Source organism: Callorhinus ursinus, unplaced genomic scaffold, assembly GCF_003265705.2.
Source record: "Callorhinus ursinus isolate GAN/ISIS: 27379988/994484 unplaced genomic scaffold, GSC_fseal_2.0 scaffold12, whole genome shotgun sequence".
NCBI classification, from domain to species: Eukaryota; Metazoa; Chordata; class Mammalia; order Carnivora; family Otariidae; genus Callorhinus; species Callorhinus ursinus.
Window position 1 is genome coordinate 45,654,403 of NW_027397074.1, and position 23,366 is coordinate 45,677,768.

General features: G+C 50.4%; 1 protein-coding gene across 6 annotated transcripts in view; it reads right to left on the minus strand.

Annotated features, from left to right (window-relative positions):
* Positions 1-23,366, minus strand: part of NOD1 (nucleotide binding oligomerization domain containing 1) — a 63,109-nt gene that overhangs the window by 17,230 nt on the left and 22,513 nt on the right. For 4 of the 6 annotated variants that reach the window (XM_073899020.1, XM_025873095.2, XM_073899019.1 and 1 more), the window contains 9 exons: positions 22,205-22,379; positions 18,386-20,210; positions 15,483-15,566; positions 13,053-13,136; positions 12,112-12,195; positions 8,419-8,502; positions 7,447-7,530; positions 4,195-4,278; positions 601-684 (listed from right to left, as the gene is read on the minus strand). In XM_073899020.1, the coding sequence (XP_073755121.1) occupies positions 601-684; positions 4,195-4,278; positions 7,447-7,530; positions 8,419-8,502; positions 12,112-12,195; positions 13,053-13,136; positions 15,483-15,566; positions 18,386-20,210; positions 22,205-22,379 (2,588 nt within the window). The remainder of the gene's footprint in view (positions 1-600; positions 685-4,194; positions 4,279-7,446; positions 7,531-8,418; positions 8,503-12,111; positions 12,196-13,052; positions 13,137-15,482; positions 15,567-18,385; positions 20,211-22,204; positions 22,380-23,366) is intronic. The other 2 variants (XM_073899021.1, XM_073899022.1) reach the window with 2 other exon arrangements.

Here is a 23,366-nt window from a genome sequence, read left to right on the forward strand (position 1 = left end):
CCCAAACAGGGGCGGGGGTATGTGTCTTGTGAGGCACTAGCGGGGTGGAATAGGGCTCAGTGTTGTAGAAAGCAAACGATTTGGCTCCCCCTAGCCCCAGAAGCAACTCCTCAAAGCAGAAACAGGAAGTTGAGGAAGAGCACAGGTCAGCTCAAATCAGCATGGAAGTAGCTCCTCAAGCCCAGGAAGCCCAGAAAAGGAGAACGGGCCCCAAACTCCAGCTAGCACGTTCGTTCCTCTCAGCTTCCTGAGTCCCTGAGTGCTTCACTCGCAGTGGGAATGCCTTTCTGGAGCTGTTTGCTCCGGAACCCGAGGGAAGCAGAGGAGGGCAGGGGACCGCGGCGGAGAGCAGGGGCAGGCCAACTGGGCCAGATTCCAGCTGCTCTTCTTAGGTGGCACCTTGGGCAGGTTTACTTAACTGCTCTGGGCCTCAGTTTCTACATCTGTGAAATGGAAATAATACCAGCTACTTCACAAGATAATGGGAAAGATGAGGAATAAGTGCAAAGAGCTCCCCTGCACATTGTGCCTGGCACCCAGATGGTGGTGCTGAGTAAGTGGGCACTGTTACTATTACGACCAGCGGTGGATGAGTCTTACCAAATCTCCATAATGCCAGTGTTCCTCTGTAAGGCGTCTGCCAGCTGGGCAATCCCCTTGGCTGTGATCTGGTTCTGGATAAGCCTGAAAGAAGAACATATCTTGTAGCAGATCCTTAATACTGGATCAACTCTGCCCCCTCCATTAGGGAGTTGTAAGGGTATGGTGGGAATGAGACACGGTTGGGGGAAGAACGGTGTCCGCGTGACTTTTAATCTGGCGAAGACTGTCTTGAGCAGATCTACCAGAATAAAGGACATCCTTTAAAATGTTTAATTTTTCGGTATATTTTTAGAATGAGCATAATATATCTGTGCATTCATACATAGATAATTTAATACATGAATGCATTTATGTGTGTCATTGGCATTCTTCACTGCAGGGGGTGCCCAATCAAAAATGTTTGGAGGCCACCAGTCTGAACAACAAATTCTAAGAAACACCCAGAGGACAGGCAGTCTGGTGGCCTTCCAGCTGGCTGGGGAAGGCAAGGCAGTTTTTAAAGTTAAGTAGCTGCTAACTGGCTGTTCAGTTCATTGGAGAAACAAAGGCTTCTAAGAATGCACCCTGTCCTCTCCAACCTCTGGCAGGGGCGGGAAGAGAAAGATTCTCCTGCTGCCACTCATGGGTCCCAGCGGGAAAGCATCCATAACGGGGCCTCTAGGAGTGCATCCCATTAGGTCAGGTAGCAGTGATCCCAAGGTTTCTGATACAGCCGGGGAGCCTGGACAATTTCTCAAGTGCTCTCCTGGGCAGCTGGGCTTCCAACCCAACCAAGAGCTACACACCGCACAAGGCGGTGATGTGTCTATGCGTCATCACATACCCACTCCTCGCTCCCGGCTATTTGTAGAATAAGGTTACTACTGAACTTGACCCTAAGAAATCCTGGGCACTGACCCAACAAGGCAGCCCTACCAGGGAGACGAGAGCTTCACCGTCGTGATTGATGAGATTATAGAAATTAAGCGAGAAGAGGCCAACCCCCTGAAGAGGCAGGACAGTGTCGCGGTTCAAAGCTCCCCTCCTCCACACACACCCACTCCCCACTTCTCAGTCACAGATCCTTGAAGAAATAAGCTCACGCTATCTATGCCTCAGTGGCCTGATCTGTAAAATGGAAGCAAGAGAACACCCCCTCCCTGGGTGTGTGAGGTCTCAGTGGGAGGATGTGTATGAAGGAAGTCGTTCTCACAGTTTCTGCCCCCATGCCCAGGGGCAGGGAGCTCTTGTCGCCATTGCTGCCCCAGCACATAGGACCGTACCCCAGTCTTTCAGCCACATCTCCCAAAGTGGGACCCCTGGGCTCAGGGGCAGAGGTGATGACCCCCTGGGTAAGGACGACCACAACGTAACGTGGACATTTTGGCAAAAGGAGCAAAGACAGAACCTGGAAGTGGACCCAGAACCGTGCACCGGGTTAAACTGCTGCTTCCTCATCACCTCCACGGCTGCCAGCACTGGCATCACCTCCACTTTGCTGGGAGAGCTGCTTTCAACCAAGAGCTGGCAAGAGGCCAGGTAGTAAGAGAGCCAAAGAGTGTGGCAGGGCTCAGGCACACACGCCCCCCGGGGCCTCCTTCATGAGGGCAGTGCGGTTTGTGCGCGCAGGAAGCAGCCAAGACTCGCTCTCCAGCCCTGGTCTTGCTCAGAGCTCCCTGCAGGGGCTGGCCTGGCACCAAGGGCAGGAGAGAAAAGAAAGTCTACAGGCCAGAAAAACAACAAAACAGATGTAAAAGCACAGACTGGCTGTTTCACAGAAGCTGACAAGGTGAGCTGAAATTCATATGGAAATACAAGGGACCCAGAAGAGCCCAAACAACCTTGAGAAAGAAGAACAAAGTTGGAAGACTCACACTTCCTGATTTCAAAACTTACTACCTGGTTAGAATAATCAGGACAGTGTGATCCTGACGTAAGGATAAACAGATCAATGAACTAGAATAGAAAGTCCAGAAATATACCCGTATGTTTATGGTCAATTGATTTTTGGCAAAAGTATCAGGGCCATTTAAAAGGGAAAGATAGTTTTTTCGACAAGAGGTGCTGGGACAGCTGGATAGCCCCATGCCAAAGAATTAATTTGGGCCCTACGCCTCCAACTGCACACAACAATTAACTCCAGAAATTAACATTTAGGATCTAATACCTCAAGGTAAGAGCCAAACTATAACACTTAAAGGGAAACTTAGGTGTAAATCTTTGTGACCTTGGGTTGGGCAACAGTTTTAGTGAGACACCTAAAACACAAACCACCAAAGAAAAAAATAAATGGGACTTCCATCACAATTAAACACTTTCGTGCTTCAAAGATCACTAACAAGAAAGTGAAAAACCTCACAGAGGAAATATTTGCAAACTGTCTACCTAGTGTCTAGTACCCAGAATATATAAAGAACTCTAACAACCCAGCAATAAAAAGGCAAATAAATGTATTAACATTTAAATTAAATTTGGAGGAAGGATATAGAGATATTTCTTCAAAGAAGATACACAAAAACCAACAGGTACATGAAAACATGCCCAATGTTAGGGGCACCTGGGTGGCTCAGTCGGTTAAGCGTCTGCCTTCAGCTCAGGTCATGATCCCAGGGTCCTGGGATCGAGTCCCGCATCGGGCTCCTTGCTGAGCTGGAAGCCTGCTTCTCCCTCTCCCTTTCCCCCGCTCATGCTCTCTCTGTATCTGTCTGTCTCTCTCTGACAAATAAGTAAATAAAATCTTAAAAAAAAATATGCCCAATGTTAGTCAGCAGGGAAATGCAGATCAAAACCACAATGAGATACCAGTTCACACCCACAAAACAAGTGGACAACAGCGAGTGTTGCTGGTGAGAATGTGGGAGCCTTCCCACGTTGCTGGTGGGAAGGTACATTGAGCAGCCACTTCAGAAAATACTTTAGTGGCTCCTCAAAAAGTCACATACGGAGTGGCCATATCACCCGGCAAGTCTATTCCTAAGTGTATACCCAAGAGAAATGAAAACATATGTCCATACACAAACATGCACAGGAATGTTCAAGGTAGCATTATTCACAACAGTCAAAAAGTAGAAACAACCCCGATGCCTACCAACCGATGGATGGACAGATTGTGGACGATCCACACAGAGGAATATCAGCCACACAGAGCCATGAGGCTCTGACACGTGCCAGAATGTCAATGAACCTTGGAAACTCATGCCAGTGAAAGAATGCAGACAAAAAGTCACATGTTGTAGGATTCCATTTCTGTGAAATGCCTAGAATAGGCAAATCCATAGAGACAATCGATCAGGGCCTGGGGGAGAAAGATGGGGAGGCGCTGCTTAATGCATGGGGTGGTACTCCAGCTGGGGGCTGGGAAAGTAAAACCGATCTACAGTTAGATTGTGCTGCTGGTTGCACAACCTTGTGAATACGCTAAAGACCACCGACCTGTACATTTTATTAAGATTTTATTTTTTTAAGTAATCTCTACACCCAATACAGGGCCTGAACTCACAACCCCAAGATCAAGAGTCGCATGCTTTACCAACTGAGCCAGCCAGGCACCTCATCTCAAAAAATGTGTTTTAAAAGGAGCACAGCCTGGAATTCTGAGGTTCTCTGAGTTACCATAAATGTTTCAACGTCTGGTTGACTTTCAACATCTCTGCCAGGCTCTCTGCCACTTCATCATTGAGTTCATTTTTGGTGAGCCTAGAAAAGAAAGGAAGGGTTTACTCAGGAGAGCCATACCTGGCACACATTCTTAAATGAGTTCTCAGAAGTGGGATCCCAGCCCGGATCTCTCCAGCCTAGGTTGCCAATCACTAGCTGAACTGAGCAAACAGCCAGGTCCCAATCCTACCCTCTGAGCCCCACAGACAATAAAGGGTGGTTCATTTCTCGTGCAAATCCTGTACCCAAGCTCCTACTTCTTAGCTCTGCTTCTCTAGCGGAGCCCAAGCTCCCTTCCCATGTGCTGGGGCCTCAGATCCCAGAGAAGATAGGGGCCAATGCCTGCTTCCCAGGCTTCTTCCAGCCCCCAAAGCCCCTTGAACATCTCTGACAGCCTGTTACCAAAGTCAGTCGTAGGAAGACTTAGAAAAGCCTGTCAACTACACGTTAAAATGTGCTCAATGCTCTGGTCTGAAGCCCGTCGTGAAGGACCCATGTTCAGGGACTCAAAGTTCAGGAAGTCTCTCAGCTGTTCTTGAAACCAGAAGAAATCCAGATAAAGCATAGAGGACTCTTAGCTCTGTAAATAGGATTGGACCCTGTTGTGCCAGTGGATGAAAGAATAAAGAAGAATGAAACAGAATCTTAAAAAAAATCATTCCTCAAAAGGCAATTTGGCGGCATCTGTCTGAATTTTAAACATGTTGTACTTTGAGCCCACAGTGGCACTTCTGGACACTGACCCTGCAGTGTGCAAACATGTGCACACAAGGATCTGTGTGTGCGGTATCGACCGCAGTGGTATCGGTCATAATGTAAAGTGGGAACACCAGTGAATATCAGCAGAGGCTACTGGGAAACTAAATTGCAAACATCCATTCAATGGGACGTTGTACAACCTTTAGAGGGAATGAGGTAGAGAGAATGAGGCAAAAGAACATGATATTTAAGAGAACTCAGGAGCCAGACATGCCCAGTGTGTGTCACTCACTAGCAGGACAACCAGGGGGCAGGTGGTTTAACTTCTCTGGGCCTGAGTTTTCTCACCAGAGAAATAAGGTGAACACTCATAGTATAGACATTATGGGGTGGCTATGAGGGGGAGTGAACACATATAAGGGGCTGAGAATAGGGCCACCTGGGTGGCTCAGTCAGTTAAGCGTCCAGCTCTTGATTTTGGCTCAGGTCATGATCTCAGGGTTGTGAGACTGAGCCCCGTGTTGGGCTCTGCACTGGGCGTGGAGCCTGCTAAAGATTCTCTCTCTCTCCCTCTGCCCCCCACACTATTCACTCTCTCTCTCTCTCCCGCTCTCAAAAAAAAGGTAAAAGGCCGAGAAGAATGCATGGCATAGTCAGCACTCGAGAAACGTTCGGTAGTAACATTGTTACTACTAATAATATAGAGCAGGGGTTCTCAACTGGGTGCTTTTCCCTCTAGGGGACATTTGTCCACATCTGGAGACATTTTTGATCATCACAATTGGAGGGTACTGCTGGTGTCTAATGGGTAGATGCCCAGGATTCTGCTAAACATCCTATAATGAACAGGACAGCCCCTCCCGAGAATGATTTGGACCAAAATGTCAACTGTGTTGAGACCGAGATACCCCTGACATAAAAGGACATGTAAAATGTGGACAACATGTGGTTCAGATTTTTTTTTTTTAAGATTTATTTACTTTAGCGTGCCCATGCACAGTGGGGAGGGGCAGGGGGAGAGAATCTTTTTTTTTTTTTTAAAGATTTTATTTATTTGACAGAGAGAGACACAGCGAGAGCAGGAACACAAGCAGGGGGAGTGGGAGAGGGAGAAGCAGGCTTCCCGCTGAGCAGGGAGCCCGATGCAGGGCTCGATCCCAGGACCCTGGGACCATGACCTGAGCCGAAGGCAGACGCTTAATGCCTGAGCCACCCAGGCGCCCTGGAGAGAATCTTGAACAGACTCTGCACTAAGTGCAGAGCCTGACACAGGGCTCGATCTCACGACCCTGAGATCATGACCTGAGCTGAAATCAAGAGTTGGACGCTTAACCGACTGAGCCACCCAGACGCCCCTTAAGATATTTTTTAAAAGCCACTTGCTGGGGCGCCTAGGTGGCTCAGTCGGTTAAGCGTCTGCCTTCGGCTCAGGTCATGATCCCGGGGTCCTGGGATCGAGCCCCCAATCGGGCTCCCTGCTCAGCAGGAAGCCTGCTTCTCCCTCTCTCACTCCCCCTGCTTGTGTTCCTGCTCTCGCTGTTTCTGTCAAATAAATAAATAAAATCTTAAAAAAATAAATAAAAGGCACTTGCTAAATGCTCTTCTATTTTGTAAGAAGATGCTATTTCTATTATTCTAGAAGGCTAGAATATACATTCAAAGGCTAGAAGAAAAAGGTTGATCTGGAAAACACGAGGGAGGAACTACTTTCACTTCCTACTTTTTGACTTCCTTACAGTTTTTTAAAAATATTTCAAAGTACTTTTAAAGGTTTTTTTTAGAGGAAAAGAATTAAAAATGCATTCACTGGCCAGCAGGTCTAGTAGGAGAACTCTCAAAATGATGATATTGTCAATATTAACGAACTCAGCTGATATCTCAGGTGCCTTGAGTCCCTAATACAGTTCACTCACCCGTAAGGAATTTATGATACAGGCAAGTAAATAAAATTCAAATAAATTAGAGTAAATGACAAAAGGAAAAACAACCCCCCCCCCCAAATCACGGTCAGAAGGCAACATACACTAAATTAGTACCCCTGGAGGACAGAGAGGGAGTGAGGAATGTGGGCTTCCTGTGACGGGTAAGCTGGACCACGAAGGGCCAGATTGTGAGGGGGCTGCATGGGAGGAAGGCAGCTTAAGAGGAGGAAGGGAGAAAAGTCTGAGCCAAGTGCACCAAAATTGGACTCTGCAAGGCCTATGTGAAGGTGCTCTGAGGATAATCCTGACAGAATGACCAGCCTTCGGGTTTTCCTGAGGTCTGGGTTGGCAAAGAAGGCAAAGGTCAAACCCATGCTCCTGGGGCCCACCTCCCCGCTTCTGTATATCTGTTTGTGCTTCTAGGAATGGCTGTTTTCTCTTCTAGGAGGAAATTATCAACTCAACACTGAGGAAAGGCCTAGAGCCTTTTCAATTAAAAAGGTGGTTTTTCAGTTAAGATTCCAGGCTGTACGGTCTTTGGAATAATCCCTGAGATCCAACCTTTCAAAAGGACTCTGGTTATTACCAGAATATTCTCAGAGAGGTGTTGTGCTGCAGGGCCTGTGCGAGGCTCTTTCCTCCTTCTGTGGAGATGCCGTTGAATGCAAGACTAGGAAGGAAAACATGTGGGGTCAATCGTTAGAGACACGTCTACATTTGGCTTTGGCTTCAGCAACCGAAACACCCAGAAGATGCTGCCTGGAGGCGGCCCCTGCCCAGACGGAAGCTGACTTGAGGCAGGAAGCAGAAGTGCTCCGCCGGGCCAGCAGCAGTTCCAGCGTTGTTGCTCCAGGGCACAGGCTCTGAGCAGGAGGGCAGGCACAAGACCGCTCAAGGAGAGGCCAGACAGGAAACGGAACATCAGCGAGACCTGGTCCCAAGCAGATCAGGGGCTGGGAGGGCTCTGCTTCAGGCGGCTGACGTTTTCAGTGTGCCCATCAATAAGGCCTGGAGAAGTGTCCTCTGTTCTCATGAAGAAGAAACTCTGCTGTTGCCCCACTAACTTGGGTTTCTTTTTCAGTGTTAGGAAGAACCCGGGCAACAGGGAGACACCCGAAGCTCTGAGATTTGGCCAGAGGACTAAAAGAAGGCCAGGGAGGAGTAGGTCTTTACAGGGAGGAAGGTTCCCTTCTGTCTCAGCACCGTCCTGTGAGTGAGGAAGGGGCATCCCTTTCAGTGTTATCTGGACTTGAGAATTCCTCCCCACTCCCCCACTGCCAAGGAGCCTGGGGAGACTGCAGAGGGGCTGGCAAAGTCCTAGGTCTTGATCCGGGTGACGGGTACATTGGTGTGCACATATGACAAGTGGCCAAGCTGAACAGTAATGTGCTATGCTATTTACATGTCCATAAAACTGTTTACGAAAGAAAAATCCCCCCCACACATTAGGAAAGCCAACCACTCTCTTCCCCTTGGCTCCTCCCCTCGCAAACCAGGAGGCACACAGAGTGACCAGGTTGGACCCTGGGGACAGCAGGTCTCAGAAAGCAGCAGGTACCTCAGGTTGGTCAGGCTGGGGTGGTTCTTCAGAGCCTCCGCGAAGGCCTTTGCTCCTTCATCGCCGATTCTGTTGCCCCACATCCTGAAGGCAGAGGCAAGACGGTGAACGGGAGCTCGTGCTCCCCCCTGACTTGCTGCTGGTGGTCACGCTTGGTTGCACACTCACAGGCAGAGGTCTTGGTTTTGTCCCTGGAGCCCCGGCCTGGGGAATGTTCCCACACCAGCCCCTTAGTGAAGCTGCTCTAGGCTTCAAATGCAAAGGGATAAGAGCAGCAGAAGCCCATTGGGTAGATGCACCAGGAGAGACTAAGATCACCGTGGGTTTTCAGAGAGCCGTCAGAGGGCCCGAGCACACGACTGTCGCAGAAATGCCCCCGCCACCACCGAGGATGTGGGTTGGCAGCAACCTGAAAGGGAGCCTGTGGAGGTGCCAACTGCCAGCATCCATTTGACCCTCTGCAGGGCTCTGAGACACTCGTGAGGACACAGTCGGTCTTCCAAGAAGCAAAGATCAGGAAGCACCCTCGGAAACCTCACCAGCAATGCTGCTTTTAGGTGAAGAGGACCCTACTCCAGCGTGCTAGTGGGTTGTTGTGGTCTGGGGGGCTGGGCGGGGAGCTGCAATAACAAAGCCCCATACCCTCCCACAGCGTATAACCTGCAAGGTTCTGAGAGGCAGGATGCTGGGCTCCCGTGTTAACTGGATTTTTATCTGGATTTAAGATTATGTGAATTACATTATCTCTTGGAACTTAGTCTCCTCATCTGTAAAATGGGGCTAATAAGAACATTCCCCCTAGAGTTATTGTGGGGATTAAATTAATATATGCAGAGCACTTAGAATAGCGCCTGGCCTACAGCAAGTGACACCTATTTTTAATAGGTGGAGAGCACTGTGTGCCCGGCCCACGCACAGCAGACCTGGCACCGCCTGGGCAATGGGCTCTCACTGCACCAGCGACCCGCCACCATGCTCCTGGAGATGCTAGAGCCCTGCAATGAGTTCTCAGTGTTTTGCCTAAAAAGTATGTGTATTCGAGGAGGATGTGGAGAAAGGGGAACCCTCTTACACTCTTGGTGGGAATGCAAACTGGTGCAGCCACTCTGGAAAACAGTATGGAGGGTCCTCAAAAAGTTAAAAATAGAACTACCCTGTGGTCCAGCAATTACACTACTAGGTATTTATCCAAAGGATATAAAAACACTGATTCAAAGGGACACATGCACCCCAATGTTTATGGCAGCATTATCTACAATGGCCAAGCTATGGAGAGAGACCAAATGTCCACTGATGGATGAATGGATAAAGAAGATGTTGTGTGTGTGCGCGGGCACCCGCGCGCGCGCGCGCACACACACACACACACACACACACACACACACACACACACACACAGTGGAGTATTATTCAGCCATCAAAAAGAATGAAATCTTGCCATTTGCAACAATGTGGATGGAGCTAATGAGTATAATGCTAAGTGAAATAAGTCAGAGAAAGATAAATACCATATGATTTCACTCATATGTGGAATTTAAGAAACAAAATAAATGAACATGGGCGAGGGAGAGTGGTAAACCATAAAACAGACTCTTAACTACAGAGAACAAACCTCGGTTTGCTGGAGGGAGGTGCAGGGGGGAGAGGATGGGCTAGACGGGGGGTGGGCTTTAAGGAGGGCACTTGTGATAAGCACCGGGTGTTGTAAATTCTACTCCTGAAACTAATATACTATATGTTAACTAACTGGAATTTAAATAAAAAATTGAAACTACAAAAAAAAGGTATGTGTACTATATGGTTGAATGGTATCAAATTTTTAATAGAGTGGAAAACTACTTGTGATATGAGATTAAATGAAAAAGAATAAAATTCTGTACATACAGTTTGACCTTTACTATATTAAAAAAAAAATAGATCTGCCTTCGGCTCAGGTCATGATCCCAGGGTCCTGGGATCGAGCCCCGCATTGGGCTCCCTGCTCAGTGGGGAGCCTGCTTCTCCCTCTGCCCCTCCCCTGCTTGTACTCCCTCTCTGTCAAATAAATAAAATCTTAAAAAAAAAAATAGAGCACACACCTGCATGTGAGAGCAAGAAAGTTTAACTGACTTCAAATGTTGATAATATTTGAGATGATTTTTAGTATATTTTTCATAAAATCAATTTTGTAAAATTATCTGTTTCTTTTATAATAATATAAAAATTATAACAATACAAAAAGGTTGAAGAAGCCTCCAGAATCAAAACCACAATGAGATATCACCTCATACCTGTTAGGATGGTTACTACCAAAAGAACAGAGAATAACAAGCGTTGGCAAGGATGTGGACAATCCGGAACCCTTTTGCACTGCGGGTGCGCATGTAATGCAGTGCGGCTGCTGTGGGAAACAGTGTGGCATTTCCTCAAAAACCTAAAAATAGACTTACCAGCTGATCCAACAACTCCACTTCTGGGTATACAGCCAAAAGAAATCCAAGAGATCCTTGTACACCCATGTTCCTAGCAGCACTACCCACGAGAGCCAAAATGCAGAAGGTGCCCAAGTGTCCACTGACAGACGAACGGACAAAATGTGGCGCATACATACAGTGGACTGTTTGTTACTTAGCCTTAAAAAGGAAGGAAATTCCAACACAAGCTACAGCGTGGATGAGCCTTGAGAACCCTGGGCCAAGTGAAGTAAGCCGGGCACAAAGACACAAATAGTGTATGGTGCCGCTTCTGTGAGGTACCTATTGAAGGCAAAGTCACAGGGACAGGAAGTCGGAGGGTGGTGGGGGGGGGCTGGAGGGAGGGAGGACGGGAGTTATCTGGGAATGGGGAGAGAGATTTTTGCAAGATGAAAAGAATTATGGAGATGGACAGTGGTGATGGTTGCACAACGATGAGGATGCATATCGCCCCTGAACTGTATCCCTACAGATGGTGAAGATGGTAACTTTTTATATGTATTTTACCACAATTAAAAAAAAATAAAAAAAAAAACGAATTAAAAAAAAATGGCCTCAGCGCCTGGGTGGCTCAGTGGGTTAAGCGTCTGCTTTCAGCTCAGGTCATGATCCCGGGGTTCTGGGATTGAGCCCCGCATCGGGCTCCCTGCTCCACGGGGAGCCTGCTTCTCCCTCTGCCTCTGCCTGCCCCTCCCCCTGCTTGTGCTCTGTCAAATAAATAAATAAAATCTTTTTTTTAAGATTTATTTATTTATTTTGAGAGAGTGAGAATGAGAGAGAGAGAGAGTACACGAGAGGGGGGAGGGTTAGAGGGAGAAGCAGGCTCCTCGCCGAGTAGGGAGCCTGATGTGGGACTCGATCCCGGGACTCCAGGATCATGACCTGAGCCGAAGGCAGTTGCTTAACCAACTGAGCCACCCAGGCACCCTTGAAATAAAATCTTTAAAAAAAAAAGAAAAAAAAAAGCCTCCAGGGAGTATAGAACATTGCTAAGATGAAGACCATCTGCCTGTGGAAAGTTACCCCATAGGCTAGAACGGCTCCCTCTGTTCGCTGGCGGTGAGAATAACGGACTTTTACATGAATGAAGTAAGTGTGCACAAGGGAAGCTGCAGTCCGGCCTGAGGCTTGGGTATATTTACATCAGAGAACAGCAGTGGCACGCTCGAACGCCGAGCAGCGTGTATCTCACACACTCACACTTGCACGTGCGTGCACACGCGCGCTCGCCTCCACTCACCCGATCTCAAAGATCGATTTGCTGTTCTTCACAGCCAGGGCGAGGCACCTTCCTCCTTCACTCGTTATTTTGTTCTGCCCCAGTCTGTAGAGAGAGCCGTGCACAGGTCAGCCCCCAGCAGTGGGGGGACCCCACTGTCAGCTCCTCGTCACCCGCTCTCCTGGGACCTGCGGCGCCCATGCCCCTGGCTTCCTCACAAGGAAGGCCCCACCGCCCTAGAGAGAGCCGTCAGAATCCTCTCCAGGACACTGGTCGATGTCTCTGACGAAACTTAGGGACCCAAGCTTTCCCGGGGGTTCTTTAAATGGCCTTCGGTGTGTCCCTCATTTCCCTCAGCAGACCCGGGAGGTTCCCGCCTCAGCTGCAAGTGACCAAGGTGTGCGTTCTGTCACCTGGGCAGCACCAGGGGCTCCTCTGAGCCCGGAGCTTGGTCATCTCTGGCAGAGCATGTCTGGGACAGGCCCAACGATCCAGCTCTTCCTGGCAACCATAATGTTTGTGTCCCCCCAAAATCCATATGCTGAAACTCTAACCCCTCAGGTGATGGTATTAGGAGGCAGGGCCCTTGGAGGTGATTAGATCGTGAGGGCGGAGCTGTCGTGAATGAGATCAGTGATTTATAAGAGCCCCTTCCCCCCCCACCACCGAGCTCCCTTGCCTCCTTTTCCACCATGTGAGGACCCAGCAGAAAGGCCCTGTCCGTGAACCAGAAGCCAGACCCTCCCCTGGCCCTGCGGAAACTCGAGCCTCCCCCTTAGGCCATGATTCCTCTGTGCGGACAGCTTACCTTCCACACACAGGTCTCACTTGATCAGTATGGCTCTGGGCAAGCAGAAGGCTTTAGGGCGAGTGCTCTTTATGGTGACATTTATACTGTTTGCATAATGAAGGGGTGACCACAGAGGCTACTGAATAACCTGCCACGCCTACCCCCCACTTACTTCAGGTGTGTGAGGCCTTTGCACTCGTCCAGGATTCTGGCGATGTACCTGGCTCCAACGTCAGTGATCTGGTTGTTGTACAGGCTTCGAGAGAAAGCACAGCATGAGACTTTAGGATCCCAACCTCAGCTTTTTTTTTTTTAAGTATAGTTGACACAGTGTTACATTAGTTTCAGGTGTACAACATAGTGAATCCACAAGTTTATAAGTTATGCTATGTTCACTACAAGTGTAGCTACCATCCGTCACCATAGGATGCTCTTACAATATCACTGACCAGGGGAACCCTCCTACACTGTTGGTGGGAATGCAAGCTGGTGCACCACTCTGGAAAACAGTACGGAGGTTCCTCAAAAAAGTGGAAAATAGAGCTATCCTAAGACCCAGCAATTGCACTACTGGGTATTTACCCCGAAGATACGAATGTAGTGATTCGAAGGGGCACCTGCACCCCAATATTTATAGCAGCAATGTCCACAATAATCAAACTGTGGAAAGAGCCAAGATGCCCATCGACAGATGAATGGATAAAGAAGATGTGGTATATATACACAATGGAATATTATGCAGCCATCACAAAATGAAATCTTGCCGTTTGCAACAACGTGGATGGAACTAGAGGGTATTATGCTGAGCGAAATAAGTCAGGCAGAGAAAGACAAGTATCATATGACCTCACTAGTATGTGGAATTTAAGAAACTAAACAGAGGAGCATAGGGGAAGGGAGGGAAAAATAAAACAAGACAGAATCAGAGAGGGAGACGAACCATAAGAGACTCTTAATCACAGGAAACAAACTGAGGGCTGCTGGAGGGGAGAGGGGTGGGGGGATGGGGTGGCGGGGGGATGGGGTGGCTGGGTGATGGGCATTAAAGCATGTGAGGTAATGAGCACTGGGTACTACATAAGGCTGATGAATCACTGACCTCTACCTCTGAAACCAATAATACATTATATTATATATATATATTAATTAATTGAATTTAAATTAAAATATTTCTATTGAAAAACAAAACAATATCATTAACTATATTCCTTACTCTGTGCTTTTTATTCCTGTGTCCCAGTGTCATCTTAATGACCATTTTTAAAATGGGTATGTGCTGGATGCCGATTTCTAAAGTCTGGGCTGAAAGGAGAGAGGAAGGACACACGGAGAGTAGTCTGGAGCTCTGGGGTCTCGCAGGCCGGGTTCAGAGCCAGCTCTGCCACGGGCCCGGCCTCTGCTCAGCATCTGTAATAAGGAGCAGCAATCACGGCTCCCCCACAGGGGCATCAGGACAATTGCGTGTGATGACCCCCAAGCCTGCGTGCGCAACCGGCGGCACGTGATGGGTATTGTTCGATTGAGGTTACAAGCAGCATCTTGAGGGGAAAATGTTTGAGTGTTGGAACCTCCTCACTGCTCCCTGTTAGTCATTTTACCCCCGACACCAATTCAGCAAGAAGGCAGAGAGAAGCTGAAGGTGGTAACTAGACGGGTTTCAAGTGTCCCTCAGTCACACACAGCTCCCGAGCCGAACGGCAGCCTGCGATCGTGTGCTTCCAGGGCCTCGCTCCACCGCGGAGGGAGGGGAGGCCCAGGGGCTGCCGACAGGCTGCAGCTCAGTCAGCAGAGGCCACCAGCGCTCACACTCCAACTCCCAGAGGCTCTGAAAACCCAAAGCTTTTCACAACCATTCTGGCCCCTGATGTGGCGCCATTCGTGGTCTTTATCCTAACTGCTTCGACTATTCATACATTTTGCTGCAGAAATATTAAAGTATTTGAAACCAGGGTGAATGCCCTTGACCTCACTGGTCATTATCATCACAATACAGCACGTACACTGAATTCTGATTGGTGTCTGGCCCTCAGGGCTCTGGATGAGAGATCATGGGCCCACAGTGGTGAATCTAATGCGTAAACAGTATCTAGCATTTATGAAACATAGCCCCGGGGTGCCTGGGTGGCTTGCTGGTTAAGCATCCGACTCTTGATTTCGGCTCGGGTCATGATCTCAGGGTCCTGGGATCGAGCCCTATGTCGGGCTCCACTCTCAGTGGGGAGTCTGCTTAAGATTCTCTCTCTCCCTCTGCCCCTCCCTCCACTCAGCTCAGTCTCCCTCAAATAAATAAATCTTAAAAAAAAAAAATATCCCCAGCTATTCCCTCAGCAGCCCCCAACCACCACCCGTCAAACACTTGCCTATGTTAAGATCCCAATACACAAGTGAAAAGGCTGCAGCTCTGCCACATTTCCTGACTTGCTCAAAGAGTGGGCTGCTGGTCGAGCCAAGAGCAGGACCCAGGACTCCCGGCTCCCCGTTCGGGACCTTCCTGGTGCCTCGGCCATCATCCCAACCGTCCAGCGACCCACACGAATGGCAGTTCCCCACTCCTCTGTTTTATTGCTACATCCCTGGCCTGGCACTGTTCAGGAATACATACCCTAAGAAGGTCAGAATTTTGTATTTGGTCAGCTCTTCATATAGCACCTTTACCCCGCTGTCTGTGATCTGGTTTACACTGAGTCTGAAACGAAACAGCAAAGAAAGTTACAAATCATGGCAGCTGCTCACTATGAAGCAGCATCAATGCCACAAGGACCCAGGAGCCTGTAGGTCCTGAAGTTTCTCCCCCCCTCCCCCCCCCCCAGAAACACCCCCTGAGAGGGTGGCCAGAGCAGTCAGCCAAATAGCTCCTAAAAAGCCCAGTTGTCGTGGGGCCGACAGACCCACACAGAACCCGCCGGTCAGTAGGCACGGCACAGCCCCGACCCAACAGGAGGGCTAGAGGGACACATAAAGGACACGGGAGGCCAGCCAGCTCTGACATCCGTCATTTGTGGGTGGCCTCGTGTCAGCCAGGCCCTCTCTGTGGTTCTCATTGCATAGCAGCGGCCGTGGGATTTGGAACCGCGCGGAGCTGCTTCTAGTGATGAAAAGCTGGACGAGGGAACGCTCCCCCGTCTTGCAAGTGGGGCCAGAGATAGTGTGTGTCCTGCAAAAGGCAGAAAATAGAGAACGGTCTCAGCCACTATGCCGACAGCCTCCCCATCCACAGAGGGGGCAAGAAAAGAGAGCCTTCAGGATGGTGGTGGTCTCCTGCACAAGGACCAGCCACGCGCTAGAATTGTTCTGCACAATCCCCATACTAACAGGGTATCTTGATGTGGCTAAAATGTGAAATGCTTTTACTACCAAGTAATCTGTATAACAAACTACCCTGATTTTTTCAACCCTCCACCCCATTATTTAGGTGAGGCTGAAGGACACAGTAAGGCTCTGGGATGGATGAGAGTGAGCTATCAGGGGTGGGTGAGATAATAATCCAAGGGTCAGCAAACTTCTTTCTAAAGGGCCAGAGAGCAAATATTTTAGGGTCTGAGGGCTGTGTGGTCTCTATTGCAACTACTTGACTCCGTAGTGTGAAGCAGCTGATATGTAAACAAATGGGTGTGGCTGTGTTCCAATAAAACTTTATTTACAAACACAAGCCCTGGGCCAACCTGGGCCCACAAGCTGACCTCTGTAATAAATGAAAGGCTGGGGCGCCTGGGTGGCTCAGTTGGCTAAGCGATTGCCTTCAGCTCAGGTCATGATCCTGGAGTCCCGGGATCAAGTCCCGCGTCGGGCTCCCTGCTCAGCAGGGAGTCTGCTTCTCCCTCTGATCCTCCCCCATCTCATGTGCTCTCTCTCTCTCTTTCAAATAAATAAATAAATAAATCTTTAAAAAAAAATAAATGAAAGACTGAACAAGTAAAAGTTAGATTTTCAGGCCACATCAAAATGATCAGGTCCAATACTCAGGACCCCTCCTCCCATGGTGCCCACTTTGGTGCTGGGGCACAGAGCGTACACACACTGCGTGGCCGCCTCAGGGTGGTAGAGGCTACTAGTCACATCCAGTATCTGTGCTTCCTTAGAAGGAGAATCCTCCATTTCTTTAACTGGGCACATGGGATTAAGTTCTGCCCTGGGAAATCTAAGCAGAAGTCTCATTAGCAATAGCTGAGAAGTCTTCTTAAAAGAATGAGGTTTGTCCTTCTTTGCCCTTTCTTCTTCCTGGTGGCTGGAATGTCAACTGAATGGCTGGAAATGAGCAGCCATCTTGGGCCAAGAGGTGGAAATCAGGTAGTGAGGGTAGCAGGGCCACTGCAAAGCAGAAGAGAGCCTGGGCTCCTGAGGGTCATGGAGGCACCATAGCAGCCCTGAACTGCCCTCCTCTGGACTTTTCCATGGGAGACAAGCTTGTAACCTATCTAAGCTTTCACTAACTCTCAGTCAAAATTAACCCTAACTGATGGTCTCAAGGAGCTCAAAATGCTTCTCTGGAGTTGCCCATTTCCTCCTGCTCTCTCCTTTACTGGTGTGGAGGAAAATGTCACCCAAGGACAGCTGCCTGGGGCAGGAGCACCACCTTGGTGTGCCCCATCTCGTGAGATGAGCACTGGGGGCCTGGAGTGTGAGTGCACCCCAGGCTGAGAGCACAGAGAGCAGTCCAGGGCAGCCTTGGGCTCCCTGCACCCCACCATCCCCCACATAATGTACACCGTGGCACTGGTGTTACAGGCACCCAGGATCCATTCCAAATCCCCTCTGCTCCTCAGAAATGCATGAGCCAAGTTATGAGAACTGAAACCCTCACAGAGATTTACAAGGTGTATTTTATAGAGGAAATGCTAACAGAAGAAAGCAGACTGGCCTCTCTTTCCTCTAAACCATCAAACAGGAAACCCCTCAAGAGTCAGCACTCTGTACTAGGATCCCTGGCAGCTCAAGGCTGCTGGCTTTGATCACGGAAAGTAATTGAGGCCGAAAAGCACACAGAGTCTGCTTTTTCTGCAATCACAAAAGCTCCCACGTGCCAGAAACCGTTCACGGGCCATCTCTGAGCCTCCCATGAATCTCAAAAGGTTGGTTCTTTATGATTCTGGTTCCATCGTGGCCCTGCCGTGTGCCCTCGAGAACATCTCTGTGCCTCCACTTCCTCATTTGCCAAATGAAGACAAGAGTGCCTACCATATATAGGGTGGAAGATTCACTCACGTAAAATCTGAAATGCACTTCACCCGTTCTCAATAATGCGGGCTGTTACTACTGTAACTGCTAGGATACCAGCAACTCCCTTAGCCAGACGAGATATCAGAGAGGTTAAGCAACTCATTCAAGGACACCCAGCCGGGGCCTCCTGCCACAGAAGCTGTGCTCCTTGCCCTCTACCATCCTGCAACAGAACAGGTCCGGGTGTTCCAGGACCAGTGGTCATGAGTGCCAGGGTAAGTCAGGAGCTCCTACGCCTCGAGGCACGTCCTGGCCCCACTGGCTGCTCCCTGTGCCCAGCATCCTTACCTGATGACGGTGAGGCGGCTGAAGCAGGGCTGCAGCTCCTGCACGCCGTAGTCGTTGAGATTGTTGTTGTCTAGGTCAAGGGCAAGCCGCTTCCGGAAGTGGTGCAGGACGAAGGAGAGGGCGCTGCAGTCGGCCGAGCACGCGTTGCAGTAGGTCAGCTTGAGGTAGTTGGCGCAGATGCCCTTGGCCGCCAGCCGCCCCACCTTCTCGCTCTGGGTCTCGTAGATGCAGCGCAGCATCCAGAGGAAGGTGGGCATGGCCTGTACCTGGTTGAAGCCCCCCGACTGCACTCGGGGCAGGTTCTTCAGGTGGGTCTGCAGGCTGGCCAACAGGTGTGCCCACAGGGCCTTGCGCTTTCTCCGCAGGGCCGCGGCGGGCACCAGGTGCTGCAGGAGTTTCTGCTTGGCCTTGGACAACAGCCCGCACAGGAAGAGGTTAGTGAACTGAAAGTGATCCTTGTTCTTGAAGGGGTCCTCCCCTGCCAGGCCACTGCCCTTCAGGCACTGGAAGGGGAGAAAGGGGGGGTAGCAGGACTGGCCTCCTGCCCCCCCAGGAGGTGCCCACTCCTGGAAGAACCTGAGCAGCTGCTGAGTGCCCACCTTGTCGTCCATGACGAGAAAGAAGGCGGTAAAGAAGGCCTGGAGGGTGAGGTGGAAGAACTCATAGGACTGCTGGTCGCCGCCCAGGCCCTGCTCGGGCACAGCCCGCAGGAAGCCCAGCTGCAGCTCCGCCTCCTGCATCTCAGCCGCCTGCACCTCCTCCGGGCCAAAGACAAAGAGGTTCTTCTCCATGCCCCAGTGGGCCACCTGCCCCAACGAGCGCAGGGCGCCGTGGCCAGCGCGGAACGTCTCGGTCTGGCTGCGCGTGTTCCGCTGCACCAGGCTGGTGGGCTGAGTCCTGTTCAGGTGGACCTCGGTCACAAGCAGGAAGACATCAGTCAGGGTCACCGTGCAGTCGGGCAGCTGCGCAGAGCCCTCCCAAACACTGCCGAAGTGCTGGAAACAGCGGAAGATGATCCAGCAGAAGAGGGGCACGGCACACAGGCTGCAGAGGTTGGGGTTGGCCTCCAGCTGGGCCAGCAGGCGCTCCCGCACCACACGGTCGGGGAACACCTTCTGCGTGTAGGCGCGCAGGTGGCTGGGGGCGAAGCCCCGCAGAAGCACCTTCTTGCGGAGGAGCTGACGCGGGATCTCGATGCCTGTGCGGGCCGTGAGCAGCTTGCAGGCCCCCTTGAGCAGCTTCCCGCTGAGCAGGTTGGCCAGCAGGAGCAGTGGGTGGGCGGGCTCCCACGGGGAGCAGGTGTCTGGTGCACTGCTCAGGTCGAAGTCCGAGTGCAGCTCGTCCAGGCCGTCGAAGGTGAAGAGGGCCGTCTGGGGGAAGCGCAGCAGGAAGGCGAACACCTCGTCGGGGTCCTGCTCTGGGTAGCAGTAATGCTTGAAGAGCAGGTCCCGCAGGCACAGCGTGTCGCCCTCCTTGAAGCAGCTGAACACTCGGCAGCGGAAGTGGAAGAAGAACTTGAACTCGGCGTCCAGCAGCCCCGAGGCCCACAGGCTCTGCAGCCGCTGCAGCAGCATGGACTTGCCCACGCCCGCGTCCCCGCAGATGAAGATGGTCTCGCCCTGCTCGCTGAGGACGCCGGTGCAGTGGTCCAGGAGGCAGGCCAGGCTGCCCAGTGGGCCCAGGCTCTCGTTCCTGAAGCCCACCAGCTCCACGATGGTGTCGGTGTACATCTCCTCCAGCAGCAGCTCCTCCTTCTGCGCATAGCACAGCACGAACTTGGAGTCATGGCCCAGTTGCTGTCGCAGCTTCTCCGTGTACCTGCTCACTAGAGGGTGGGGGACGGAGGACAGCCAGGTCCCAGTGAAACGCTTTTTAAAGAAGTGTATGTATTTATTTAAGGCATCTCTACACCCAGCGTGGAGCTCCAACTCACCACCCCCAAGATCAAGGGCCACGGGCTCCCGGGACTGAGCTGCCCAGGAGCTGGAAACTTGTATTGTTGGGGAAGAAATTGCCCTAAACTTTCTTTTGCTTATCACATGGCTCTGAAAACAACGGGAAGTCTCAAAACTAAATACCAAAACTTTGAGCAAGAAGATACACCATTTGACATTAATCTGGATTACAAATGAGCTGTGCCAAAGCATAAAAAGAGAGTAAACTAAGATAAAAACCTTGTTCAACAGCACAGAGCACACCAGCCCCAGGCCCCCAGCCCATACCTGGGGGTCACTGACTTAGCACCTGCCCCCAGGGGAGCAGACAGGGTAACATGCTCACATGGGCCTGGAGCTCAGCAAACCTGAGCTAGAGGCGGGGCTTACACGGAGAGGGAGGTGGTCCTTCCCCAGACAAAAGGCTGTTCCATAAATTCCTTTAAAATACTTTTGGGATTTTAATTATAATTCAGTTAACAAAAATGAGACACACATGCCCATTTCCAAATTCATCTATAACCTCTTCCCCATCAACTCAGTCCAACTTGGTTGTCTGCTTAAAATTTGTGAATTTTACTTCTTACATCTTTTTAGTAGGCATAATTTATATACCACAAATTCACATATTTTACAATAGGCATTGTGGACTATTCAATAACTTTTAGTAAATTTACAAAGTTATGCAAACATCACTATAATCCAGTTCTAAAACCTCTCCATCATAAGCCCACTTCTAGCCAATCTCTGTCCCTGGCCCTAAGCAACTGCCAATCTTTCTGTCTCTATTAATTTGCCTTTTCTGGACATTTCGTATAAATAGAATCACACAAGATGGAATCTTTCACATCTGGCTTTGTAGAGTGACTTATATTTTAAAAGCTACTGAAGTAGTTGGCTAAAGGAACCAGCGGAGACGTCTTTTTGAAAGAACGATCACGGGCAGGAACATTTTCCTTTGCTCCCGGAGGAGGAAGCAGACTGAACCGGGAAGGGGCAGGAAAAGTAAGAAGCTAACAGCGGCCACAGCAGAGCTGGGCCCTGACCCTGCTCGTTGGCCTGGTTTCCCCCAAACACCCCTGATTGTCTGGGACACTGTCCTCTGTTTCTGTGTTCAAGGTCACACTGGATCCTTTAAACATCAGAGTTGGGGACCTTTGCTGGTATACTGCCAGCAAGTAACTCAAACTAGAGAGCACTCAGACATGGAAAGAAGGCTCCCCGGCGCCCAGACCAGATCATGGCCCCAGTTACGTGCGCTCATAGCAGCCTGGACTCCTTTCGTCCTGGTCACCACGTGCCATCACACATTCCTGCGACCATTTGCTATTGGGCCTCCCGCACTGGCCTCCGAGCTCCCTGAGAGCCGGAACCATATCCGGTCTGCTCCCCATTGTACCCCTGGCATCCAGCACCCTGCCTTGGCACATAGTAGGGACACCATCAATACTCGTTAAACGAATTGATTAACTAATGCAGTCCCACTGTGCTTGGGAAATCAGGACTGGCCACTAGGGGAGATAGCAGAATAGTTTGCCTAGGATAAAATCTGGAATGATTTTTAAAAGGAAAAAAATGCAACCTTGAATTTGTGCAACCATTAAAATGTCTATATGTGTCTGAATGGGAAGCAAGCAGGAAGTCAGAAGAGAGGCCCTTCCCACACTTTCACAGGCCTCTTTATAAGTCAGACTAGCTATATGTGCTCAGTTCAGCCCCGGGGGCGGCCCTTGGATGACGGGGAACATAGCACTGGGCCTACTGCCTGAGGTGGAGGGCCACAGTGGGCCACACGTTCATGCCCTGCTGAGCCCACATGCCATAGCATTTCCAAACCCCAGGGCTTTGCTGGGCGTCTGCAGTCCTCCCCGGGGCGGACTCATACCTGGGTCGGTGTTGACGACAACTTTGCTCTGAATGAGCTCGGAGGGGGAGAAGCCAGTCTCCGACAGCCAAGGCCTGAGATCCACATAAGCATCTGCGAGTCGCTGGAGCACGTAGAGGAAGAACTCGGACACCTCCTCGCCCTTGCTCTGTACCAGGTCCAGAATTTTGCGGACCTGGTGGCGGCATAAGCATGAGGGGTGGTGAGCTAGTGCCTGGGGAGTCCTCCTACCAGAAAAACTCACATGCAGGGCTCCAAGCTCCTACGACAGCCTGGAGCTTGACCGTCCACCCAGCAGTGTAAGATGCTACCTGTTGAAGACCTAGTATCTGTGAAGGGGACCCCCCCCACCCCGTAGTAAGAAATTAAACCACACAGCTCTAAGAAGCCGGGAGGCTTCCATGAACCTCAAAGTGAAAAGGTCAGACTCAAAAACGAGAGCTGTGCCCACCCCTGGAATCCTCCCTGTGTCTCCTGTCCGTCTTAAGCTCACGCTGCTGTTGGCCGGTAACGAGTGCTGCTGGGACAAAGTTACGGCACAGGTGGCATGAGGCAGGTGCTGGGCCACACAGCAAGGGGCTCACAGGGCCCCATCTAAGTTATACCCTAAAAAAGGCTTTTTGTATTATTAAAAATGCAGGGCGGGGGCAACCACACAAGTCAGCTACTATCTCCCCCCCAGCCCCAGAAATCCTCTGGTTTCCCCGGAGCCTGGCACGATCCCATTACAAACAAGTTCTGTCACGCCTCCAACCAAAGAGGTTTGGGTCTTGCCAATTCTATTTTTCAGGAGAGGACACAAAGCTGAAAGGAAATTAAGGGCCGTTAGGACTTCCCACAGTGGAGGGTGGAAAAGTCTTTACTGTGGACCCAGCCTGGGATGCATTTGCTCCTAAAGTGGAGAAAGGCCATTCTCTAGAGTCTCACCCAGCGGTGAGCAGCTGTCTGGAGGTTAAAGGCACTGAATGAACATCACTGCTAGTGTTCGATGGTCATTTCCTTCCCCCCACACCCCCCCGTCAAAAGTGGATTGAAAACAACTGGCTTGGAAAGCAATACACGTAGCAAGGAGGGCAGTGAGGTAAGCGGAGTCTGCTCTCCCCACAAGCACAGAAGTAAAATACGTAATTGTGTCATAAGCTGATAACCCAAGTGTTTCTGT